The 12,417-nt window shown below is 45.8% G+C and overlaps 1 protein-coding gene across 1 annotated transcript; it reads left to right on the top strand.

Annotated features, from left to right (window-relative positions):
- The first annotated feature begins 597 nt into the window (after positions 1-597).
- On the top strand, positions 598-2,625 carry LOC145389850 (uncharacterized). Its single transcript, XM_080264985.1, has one exon. The coding sequence runs from the start codon at positions 598-600 to the stop codon at positions 2,623-2,625; it is 2,028 nt and encodes a 675-aa protein (XP_080121111.1).
- Positions 2,626-12,417: the final 9,792 nt, after the last annotated feature.

Raw genomic sequence — 12,417 nt, 5'->3', positions numbered from 1 at the left:
TAGATATCTCCAGTCAGTCATCCAGCACTCCATCGCTGAGAAAAACAGCATCAAAGAACAGAAATGGCTGGAGTGGTGTCAGTCGCTAGGAGCACATTCTAACCTTGGCTCTATATGGAAACAACTGAAAGCGGTCTCCAGCCCCCCCTCTGCCCGGCCCCCAACTCATCCAAATCCCCGCAAAGAGGCAGAAAACCTAGCAGAGTCCTTCGCCAGACGCACCTCCCCCACTCAACTCCCAAATGATATCAGGCGCCGGCAGGAGGAACTCCACCAACACAGAGCCGAAATGATCCACATCAGCCAAAACACCCCAGCCGAGTCTGATCGCCCTTTCACAACACATGAGCTGGCCCAAGCAAAGAAAAGCAGTACAGATACAGCTCCTGGCTTAGATGGAATCACTTACAGCATGCTTTCACACGCGGGCCCAGTGGCTGAGAAGGCCTTTCTGGACCTCCTCAACCACTCTTGGACCTTAGGCCGATTGCCCTTGCAGTGGAAGCAGCTGTGATACACCCAATCCCCAAACAAAATGACCCCAATAACCCCAGACCCATCTCTCTTCTCAGCTGCCTCGGCAAAACGGCTGAGCGCATGGTGCTCCACCGCCTCCAATGGTGCTTGCCCCCCCCTCACCACTACACTTTTGCATACACCAAAGGCAAAGGGGCCACAGAATGTCTTGGCTCCTTCCTCTGTGAATTCCGAGGAAGCAAAGGACTTGCTGTCTTCATTGACCTCGAGAAGGCCTTCGAGCTTGCATGTCCTGAGGCAATCCTGGCAACCTTGGCACACAAGGGTGTGAGGGGCCGCCTCCTTTGCTGGCTCGATGACTTCTTCCGGGATCGTGAAGCTGCTGTCCGCTTCCAAGGACACACGTCTGCTCCACACCGACATCAAAATGGCACTCCACAAGGCAGTATCCTCAGCCCAACTCTGTTCAACACCCTTGTGGAGTGCCTCTTATGCACTGACCTAGGCCCAGGAACCCGCCTACTCTGCTACGCTGACGACCTTGCCCTCATTATCCATCAAGGCCCCTTCTTTACACGAGCACAAAGGGCTCTCTCTAAGCTCACCACTATATGCAGAGAACTGGGGCTAAAAATTAACATCAACAAAACCAAAGCTCTGCCCCTGGGTATTGGGGCTCCCACAGACCAACTAAGACTCGGAAACACGTCCATTGAATATGTAACATCCCACAAATACCTTGGAGTAACAATAGACTCCCACCTTTCCTTCAGAGGTGAAGTGACACGGCTCAGGGAGAAAACCAGAACACGCACCTCCGCGCTCAGAGCCCTAGCAGGCAAAGGGGGAGGTGCGTCCTTCAAAGTCCTCTGTCTCTTTTATATACAAGCTATAAGGTCCATTGTTGACTACTCCGCCCCTGTCCTTCTCACCATCGACACTGCCCAATCGAACAGACTTGAGGTCATTCAGAATGAAGCCCTGAGGATTATGACCAACTCTCCACAGTGGACCAAGCTATGCAACCTCCGCCTAGAATGCAACTTAGAATCTCTCCACCATCGCATCCAGGCAAGAGTGACAAGCCTAGCCATCAAACTGGCCCACACAGCCGCCCCGGGGCCCCGCCTCTCACGCATAAAAGCTGCAACCGGCCTTCACCCTGACATCCTTTCCCGGAGCTGGATGCACAGTGTTGCCCGCGCCATCCACGCCCTAAACCTTTCTGCTATGATGCAAGCCCCCTACTCTCCTGCCCCTCATTACCGCCCCCAAGCCCCTTGGAACCCACCCTTATACAACCTCCTCCTCCCAGACTCGCCAAACAAAGCTAACACCCCCACCCAATTGCTGTGCCAAGAGGGGTTGCAACGCATTGCTTCTATCACCCCCCCTGATGCCGTCACTTATTACACGGACGGCTCTGTTACGGACACACGAGCCGGGGCAGCCTTTGTGTGTGGTGACCACAGTCATGGCTTCCGAATCACAAATGGCGCTTCCACGCTTCAAACCGAACTCGCTGCTATTGCAGCAGCTTTAAAAGATGCCCTCCACACCGCACCCTCCTCGACCATCATCATTCATTCTGACTCCACTGCCGCTATCCATGTCCTTAAACAATTCTCACCCTCTGACAACCTCACACTAACCACTGACATCCATGCAACAGCCCAACAGATCCGAGAGGCAGGGGGATCCATCACCATCCACTGGATCCCCAGCCACGTTGGAATAAAGGGGAATGAGAGGGCTGATAAGGCAGCCAAACATGCATCAGCCCACCCCCACATTGACACAGACATACCCCCAAGCCTATCACGCATTAAACAAAAGATCAAGCAACGAACAGCCAGACGCAACCACATCGATCATGAGGCAGAAGTCAAACTCGGTTCTCCATCTGCTACCTGGTTTGCCCAGGCCACCAAATATACTGAACTCATGCAGCCACTACCCAAAGACAACCGCCTCCTCACCCACATTCATCGCCTCCGGCTGGGATTCGCGTGCAAAGCTGAAATCACCACCAACAACACCTCTCCCACAATGCGAACACTGCGAGGCCCCCACCTCTCAACCACTCCTTCACTACCTGCTAAACTGCCCTGCCACATCTCGCCTTCGGGTCAAACCCCCCTACCCTAATCCCGACACACTAAGATCCGAAAATCATCCCTTTCCCCCATGCACGCTCCGCAAGGCAGCCGCTGATATCATCGCCACAATACCAACTCGCACCCTCTTAGAAGTGGCACAAGCTGCCCCACCTCCTAAATAACCCCCCCAAAAAAAAAATCAGCAGAAGAACGCAATGCGCTGCTAAGCCCTAGGGGCACCGCAGTGACATGCCATCTTCCCAGTTACTATACAAGCCTTCCCACACAAACCGGGCTAATAGATGGCCCGGCCTGCACTAAGGGTGCAGAAAACTTTAAACGAACGAACGAACGAACGCACACCCACGCACACGCACACACACGCTCACATCCACACGCACATACGCACACACACGCACACATACAAACATACACAGTCAAAACCACTATATATACTTACCAAACTAACACAATATACAAAACAAAGCACTTACCTAACTAACTCAATAAACAAAATAAAAGCAGTTACCTAACTAATACTATAAACAAAACAAAAGCACGGTGGCCAGCCCACCAACTGTCTACTCCCTCTTCCTTCCTCTTTCTTACTATCCCTTCCCCTGTTCTCTCTTCTTTCCTCCACCTTCCTATAAAAAAAAAAAAAAATGCGGCGGTGCCCCTCAGTATCGCTCTTGCAAGAGAGGGGTGTACATGTAAGTCGGTTAGATCCGTGGCGCCCAACTGTCTACCTGGACGCATCATTGTGACTGTCCCATACACAAGGCACCAGGTTCAGTTACCGCATGTTAGAGGGGGAAGGCAGACGTGTGATACCCAACTCCGCGGCGCCTGGCTGCATGGCCACAGCATACAAGTGCCACATTTGCCTCGTTATGACAAGTGAGGAATTTACAGTGTGATCTCGCATCTAAGGAGTTCACATCTAACGACACCATTGGACCTCTACCCATATTCGTATCTAACGTGGAAGTTTCCGTCTAACGAAAAAAAAATCCCGGGCGAGCGGTTCAAATCTGTCGCCACCTTGGTCTAGTGCGTGGACGGGAAAGATGTTAGCTTTGCTACAGAAACTAAACCAGGAGCTCAGTGAAACCTATGCAAAGAAAGTGAATGAAAGAAGATAAACAGTTACCGGTATCCCCGAATATTTAAACAAACGCCATGAGCTTGGGGAAGTTGTGGCAAATCTCGATCGAAATGAAGGATAAGAGTGTGAGTGATGATGGAAATGAAGGATAAGACTGTGAGTGATGTCGATGAAAACATAGGGAATCTTCATGGTGACATTCATGATGACTTTTCTGGATTTGTTGGGAAGGAAAAGAATGCAGACAAAAAGATAACAAAACTCGGGGAGGCATCGCGAGAGGCAATGGAGAGCGAGAGGTGGGAGGAGGGTGGCTGTGCTGGTGGCGTAGGTGAGAAGGAGCGGCCCAGTAGCCTTCCTTCCCGCCTCGGATACCACCTTAAGCACCTCATTTATCACTCACAGGTGAGTTATCGATATTATTTCTTCATTTTATATTTTATATCACTATGTATGATTATATGACAAATTAACGACATTAACTTAAATAATAAGTGAAAATAGGGTCAAAATAGGGGTTCGATCCAGTTTTTTACCTATTATAATTTTCCCCATATGTTTATGTATCGGCATCTAATGAAGTCGCATGTAACGAGTGGTTTTTGGTACCTATTACACGTTAGATGCGAGATCTTATTATTCAGGGAGTTTCCAAACGCTGCTCTCTCTCATTAGGGCTGCTCCAACATCCACTGCCCTACCTTGTATCTCTTCTATAACCCCATCCATATATAGACTGAACAACCATGAGGACACGACACATCCCTATTTCAGTCCAACATTCAAATAGAAAAATTCACTCGGTTCACTATCCACACGCACCGCATCCTTAGCACCCTCATAAATACCCTTCACGGCCTTCAGCAACTTCCCATTTTCTCCATATATTCTTAATACTTTCCACAATCCTTGTCAGTCCAGTTGTTGTTGTTGTTGTTGTGATATTTGCCTCACAACGTGGTGAGGACACGGGCAAACATAGAGCCCGTCAGGGATGTAGCAAAAAGTTGCTCTCAAAACGAGAGCATAGCGGTGACAAGACTGCAAGACGAGGCAGCAAAGGCAGGACAAGATCAAGCGTGGATCGGCAGTTACGAGAGCAGTCTGGTGGCTATATAGTTGACCAGGGCAAAATACCACCACCGACATTTTCCCTCAAGCCTTTTTCGACCAACCACCGTCACTCGGCTTATTTTCCCTTAGGTCTTTTTCGGCCCTGCAAGTGGCAGCTCCCTGCACAGAGAGGAGACCTGAAGCCAAGTAATTGGTATGATTGACTACCTATAAGTCCTCCCTTGATCATTCTCACCATGGGAAGAGTAAAAATTTTGCACCAGTCCCCTCAGGACAACTCAACCAAACTTAAACTCCTCGAGTTAGTTGCTCCCTTCAACATAAAGATCAATGCTCTTCACTCTTCCAAGGAAGCCATTATTGTGTCTACATCCTCTGATTTTGACTCTGATGAACTGCTTTCAGATAAACTGAAGACGCCTCTAGAGCAGTATGGTTTTTCAACAGTTCTTCCCCCTGAAGTCAAGGCCAACAGAAGCATCATCTGCTCCAAAATCGATGACATCATCTACTGCCATTCTGAAGACGAAATAGCCACGGAAATTATGAGAAACAACACCTGGGCAAAGGTCATTAATGTTTCCAAATTTGGCAAGTCCAACCTCCTGAAAATACAATTTCTAGACATAAAAATGGCTCAGAAGGCTCTGGAGGGCATCAAATTATTTCACCTATGTATAAGTAATCAACAAATTGAGGCAGAAAAGTTCGTTAACATCTCCACCTGTTTTAAATGTTATGCTTTGGAATCCCACAGCACCAAGAACTGCCCCAAACCTAAAGACTTCAAAATATGCTCAGAGTGCTCATCCACAGACCATACTTGGAAAAACTGCTCTTCTCTAACCAAAAAATGCATAAATTGTGGAGAACATCACCGCACTTTGGCCATGAAATGTCAGAAGAGGAAGGATATAGTTAAAAACAAATTGATCACCCCCCAGAACTCTACAACCCGCCTGGGCGTCACCTATGCTCAAGCTACGCAACTACCTAATCCTAACAGCCCCCCCCAAAACCAAAATTGCAGTTTCTCTACTATTCTACATCAGAACACCAAAATTTCTGAATACATGGTGCTCATTATCAATACTCATCTGAATGAACTTGCCAATCCAGGCAGCTTTAATTCAACCTTTGAAGAAAGCTGCAAACTCAACAACCTCCCCATCATACATTTGCCCTCTAACCCTCCCTCAGATAAAATCTTGCAAGCACTCCTACCAACAATAACTAATAACCACCTTACTCTCCCTTCTGCAAACCATCCTGGCAGTAACCCACCTTCACTTCCCCCTCAACAACAAGCACCACTCATAGAATCAGAAACCATCTCTACAGCAAACAAAGAACACACTAAAGTCACCACATCCACTCTACACCCAGCAGAACCTCCATCACTCCACACAACAGAATTCCTTACCTCAAACACCAACATCTTCGAAGGTGCTACCGCTGTAGACATCCAGGAAAACGACTCATCGGATGAAGATCTTGACTTCCTAGAAAAAGAAAAAAGAAACAGACAAACAGAGGTGATACTACTGCCATCTATATGGAAACCCAACAAAATATACAACATCAGAGAAATAACTAGAGCTTGCAAAGAGAACAAAGCCATGGTTAAAAAGCAACATAAAACACTTCAACAAGATGCAGCACTAGATGAGATCAGAGCCATCTCTGAAAAATACAACAACATCCAAGACTCCATCAGAATGGCCGATAACGAGGAAGAGAAATTCCTACTGCACAACCTAGAAAACCGTAACAAATCCACTCTACTCCATAACAATAGATCACAAAGATCCAGAAATGAAAATCCTGCAACATAATGTATTAAACTGGTCAGGCAGAAACCTAGGTCTTATAAACATCTATAGAACCATTGATCCTGACATTATACTATTAAACAGCCATGGTATATCATCACATTCTACACTAAAAATCCCAGGATATACCTCCCACAAAAGAAACTCATATAACCGACCAATGGATGGCTCAGCTATAGCCATAAAGAACAACTTAACTTATAAATTACTAGACCATTTCATTTCAGACATGATTGGCGTAGAAATTTCAACACACACCGGTAAAGTCATAATAGCCACTGTTTATCTTCCACCCAGCCGCCCTTACCTCCCAACCCCTGATTTTATTAACTTATTCAGAAGAAACATCCCTGTCTACCTCATTGGTGATCTTAATGCTAAACACCGCCTCCTGGGCAACAGAAATTCAAATGTCGTAGGAAGACAACTCGCTAGTCTCATCCAAGACACTACAGTAAGACATATTGGCCCCAACTTTCCTACATTCCTCTCACACAACTCCATCTCCACCCCAGACATAGCCCTTTGCAACCTAATAGCTTACCACAACACCCATTTCTCTCCAGGCCCTCTCACCACTAGTGATCACACCCCCATAATTGCCACTATCTCCACAGCCCCAATAACCGTCCCCATTCCTCCCCGACCTAACTTTGCCATGGCCAATTGGAATAACTTTAAACAAGATTTAATCACAACATTTACTAACTTTCATATCCCCGATGATGGTACACTAGAGGAAATCGATCGATCTCTTGAAAGATGGTACTCCAACATAAATATTGCAATCAACAATAACATCCCTACAACCACACATAGAACAATCACTACTCCTAAACACAGCAGAGACACACAGATACTCATCAATCAGTACAACGCATTAAGAACTCACTCCCAAAGACATGGTTGGACACGAGATCACTATAGACGGTACAAACTACTCCAAACTCAACTACACACATCCCTCCTAACAGAACACAACACTCATTGGGCAAACACTATTACAAACACTGCCAATCTTTACAACGATCCCTCCACATTTTGGCGTAAAATAAAAACCCTCTCAGGAACTTCAACCCCTGAGCCTCATTACATATTAGATCATCTGGGAAACAGACAACACTCAGCCTCTGAAAAAGAAAGAACACACAGGCGACACTGGGAGTCCATCTTTCAAGAGATCGAAGAAGAACAGAACAACAACAGACACGACAATTTAGTAAAAGAATTCCTTACCATCAACGCAGACAGATTAACACCGTACCATTCAGCTAACCCCGATAGATTAGACTCAGACACAATATTCACCACTCCTATTGCGACAGAGGAAATTACCGCTATTATTAAGAACTTAAAAAAGACTTGCCCGGGAGAAAGTGGATATAATAAAACTATACTATCCAATCTCCCCAATATAGCCATTGAAAATTTAAAAAACATATTTAATGCAACCATCTCTGCAGGATATTTCCCCGACAAATTTAAAGAAGCCATCATAAACCTAATCCCAAAAAAGAACAAGAACCCACATCTCGTAGAGAATTACAGACCCATCTCTCTTTTAGAAGTCCCTGGAAAGGTACTATAGAGAATAATTAATAAAAGGCTCAGATTACACCTTGAATCTGAGAATCTGTATAATAAGAATCAATACGGTTTTCGACTACTAAGGGGCACCACTCAAGCAATTGCAATAGCATCAGAACATATAGCAATAAGTAAATCTAACAAAGGACAATGCCACATCATCCTTAGAGATGTAACAAAAGCCTTTGACAAGGTGTGGCATTTAGGACTTAAATATAAATTACTTAATCTCAACCTCCCAACTATAACCGAAAAAATTCTCTGTGATTTTCTTGACGATAGGGAGGCTAAAATCAAAATAAATAATTATACAGGTACTAGCTTTGCTCTGGAAAGCGGGGTTCCTCAAGGGAGCGTCCTTTCACCAACTCTCTACTCCATCTTCACCAGTGACTCCCCACAAGCCACTCATGGCATCAACATAAGCTACGCAGACGATATCTCCCAAATTGTTAACTATCCTGGACCATCTAGAAGGATCATGAATTCAAGAACTCAAAGCGAAGTCGAGAAAATTAATGAATATGAATCTAAATGGAGAATACAAACTAACATAAATAAATTTTCCATCATTCAACTTGCCAACACCAAAAAAGAACCTTTAATAATTAATGAAGAAATAACTAACTTCAAAGAAGAGGGTAAAATACTTGGTTTTAAACTTAACTCAAGAGGCTATCTTCCCAGTGTACAGGATAGAAAACAAAAAGCCACAGGAGCATTATCCCGCTTACTCAGATTCAAGAACATGCCTACAAAAGTCAAATCCCACCTTGTCAAAGCACTGATCCTCCCCATTCTAGAATATCCCCCCATTCCCACACACACCTTCAGCTATACCCAACTTAAAAAACTACTAATCTTACAAAACAAAGCCCTCAGATTTGCAACTAATCAGCAGTACCCTTACACACTTAACACGGAACAAATACACGCCATAACCAAAACCAAACCATTAAACATAAGATTACATAACCAAGCCAAAAAAAAGTTTGGAGTAAAATCGAGGAAATTAACCCCGAAACATACAACGCACTAACTTACAACATCAATGAGGAGAATCGCTCTTTTCATAAATGGTTCCCTAGTAGTTTAAAAACCATAATAAACAACCATGACCCTATACCAATTTACTAAACTCAACCAAAACCGATAAGTGACGCACTGATTTGTATCCAAACTACTCAATCTCACAATACAAAAAAAAAAACACCTAATTACGACATAAACCCAAACAACCCAACCAAACCCTCAAAAAGCTAGCTAGCTTAACTCAAACATGCGCAAAATATGCACGTACACGCACGCACGCACGCCCACACACACACGCACACACACTCACACACACACACACTCACACCCACACGCACACACACACACACACACACACACACACACACACACACACACACACACAAAACCACTATATGTACTTACCAAACTAACACAATAAACAAAACAAAAGCACGGTGACCAGCCCACCAACTGTCTACTACCCCTTCCTTCCTCTTTCTTACTATCCCTTCCCCTATTCTCTCTTCTTTCCTCCACCTTCCTATAAAATATATATATATATATATATATATATATATATATATATATATATATATATATATAGATAGATAGATAGATAGATATATATATAAATGCGGCGGTGCCCCTCAGTACCGCTCTTGCAAGAGAGGGGTGTACATGTAAGTCGGTTAGATCCGTGGCGCCCAACTGTCTACCTGGACGCATCATTGTCCCATACACCAGGCACCAGGTTCAGTTACCGCATGTCAGAGGTGGAAGGCAGACGTGTGATACCCAACTCCGCGGCGCCTGGCTGCATGGCCACAGCATACCAGTGCCACATCAGCCTTGTTATGACAAGTGAGGAATTTACAGTGTGATCTCGCATCTAAGGAGTTCACATCTAACGACACCATTGGACCTCTACCCATATTCGTATCTAACGTGGAAGTTTCCGTCTAACGAAAAAAAATCCCGGGCGAGCGGTTCAAATCTGTCGCCACCTTGGTCTAGTGCGTGGACGGGAAAGATGTTAGCTTTGCTACAGAAACTAAACCAGGAGCTCAGTGAAACCTATGCAAAGAAAGTAAATGAAAGAAGATAAACAGTTACCGGTATCACCGAATATTTAAACAAACGCCATGAGCTTGGGGAAGTTGTGGCAAATCTCGATCGAAATGAAGGATAAGAGTGTGAGTGATGATGGAAATGAAGGATAAGACTGTGAGTGATGTCGATGAAAACATAGGGAATCTTCATGGTGACATTCATGATCACTTTTCTGGATTTGTTGGGAAGGAAAAGAATGCAGACAAAAAGATAACAAAACTCGGGGAGGCATCGCGAGAGGCAATGGAGAGCGAGAGGTGGGAGGAGGGTGGTTGTGCTGGTGGCGTAGGTGAGAAGGAGCGGCCCAGTAGCCTTCCTTCCCGCTTCGGATACCACCTTAAGCACCTCATTTATCACTCACAGGTGAGTTATCGATATTATTTCTTCTTTATTTTATATTTTATGTCACTATGTATGATTATATGACAAATTAACGACAATAACTTACATAATGAGTGAAAATAGGGTCAAAATAGGGGTTAGATCCAGTTTTTTTACCTATTATAGCTTTCCCCATATGTTTATGTATCGGCATCTAATGAAGTCGCATGTAACGAGTGGTTTTTGGTACCTATTACACGTTAGATGCGAGATCTTACTATTCAGGGAGTTTCCAAACGCTGCTCTCTCTCATTAGGGCTGCTCCAACATCCACTGCTCTGCCTTGTATCTCTTCTATAACCCCATCCATATACAGATTGAACAACCATGAGGACATGGCACATCCCTGTTTCAATCTAACATTCAAATAGAAAAATTCACTCAGTTCACTATCCACACGCACCGCATCCTTAGCACCCTCATAAATACCCTTCACGGCCTTCAGCAACTTCCCATTTTCTCCATATATTCTTAATACTTTCCACAATCCTTGTCTGTCCAGTTGTTGTTGTTGTTGTTGTGATATTTGCCTCACAACATGGTGAGGACACGGACAAACATAGAGCCCGTCAGGGATGTAGCAAAAAGTTGCTCTCAAAACGAGAGCATAGCGGTGACAAGACTGCAAGACGAGGCAGCAAAGGCAGGGCAAGATCAAGCGTGGATCGGCAGTTACGAGAGGAGTCTGGTGGCTATATAGCTGACCAGGGCAGCTATCTAACAAATACTATAAACAAAACAAAGCATGGTGGCCAGCCCACCAACTGTCTACTCCCTCTTCCTTCCTCTTTCTTACTATCCCTTCCCCTATTCTCTCTTCTTTCCCCACCTTCCTTAAAAAAAAAAAAAAAAAAAAAAAAAAATGGTGGGTCGAACCCTATGCCCTCACGGATGGCGGCTTCCTCAGATGGAGAGTGGGAGTTGGAGATGTATGCCTCACGGATCTTCTGATACAGAGTCTGGTAGACGAGAGGCAGTGTATCGTCGTCGTTGATCGGATCCGTGAGGCAGAAGAGTAGCTCTTCTAGGTCCGCATCCGTGCGGGCATCGAGATCACAAGTGCCTGAGAGTGGTGGAAGGAGGGCCTCGATCCGGCGAGCAACGGTGGAAGGGTCGCTCTTGGTTTTTCCCCCTTTCTTCTTTGGTTTCTTCTTCTTCTCCTTAGGTGGAGGAGGAGAAGAAGAGCGAGCGATGGCGGCAGGCGGTGGTGAAGGTGGAAGAGGCTCCTCCACTTCGTCAGGAGCAGATGGAGAAGGCAAGGAGGAGGGCTCTACTACGTCCAGATGTACTGAAGGGACGGGAGACGAGACACGCTCCCCCTCAGCTCCTGACGAAGGGAGGTGAACCTCCACAACAGTCTCCCCATGCTCGATGTCCATGGCCTGTGACGGTTCAGGGTCGGTGATCGTAGTTTCGATGGTGGTGCCGCCAGTCGTCCGGTTGAGAGGGGCATCCAAACACAGCCGTTTTCCCGGTGTTGTGCGAGATGGTGGTGGCTGCTGTCGCCGGGCCTGACGCTCCTGACGAGGGGGGAGACGAGGATCGCGGGTGAAGCTTCGGGGAATGGCAAGGCGTGGAATGCCGTTCTCCTCAAAGATTTGAGGAAGGAGAACAGCCAGAACCGTCTTGCTACCCCCACTGAAAGCTTCAGCCGTCGCGATACACATCGCAACGAGTGTGTTTGTGTTGCCAGAACTTCCAAGATCCCTTGGCTGGCGTCTCTGGGCAGGGGGAC

The sequence above is a fragment of the Coenobita brevimanus genome, unplaced genomic scaffold, assembly GCF_032717465.1.
Source record: "Coenobita brevimanus isolate Jiangsu-jjx unplaced genomic scaffold, ASM3271746v2 jjx.HiC_scaffold_2549, whole genome shotgun sequence".
Classification (NCBI taxonomy): Eukaryota; Metazoa; Arthropoda; class Malacostraca; order Decapoda; family Coenobitidae; genus Coenobita; species Coenobita brevimanus.
This window is presented reverse-complemented; position numbering and strand designations above follow the sequence as displayed.

Coding starts and splice junctions, on each gene's coding strand:
- LOC145389850 (XM_080264985.1), top strand. CDS start 598: ATGGTGCTCCACCGCCTCCAATGGTGCTTGCCCCCCCCTCACCACTAC.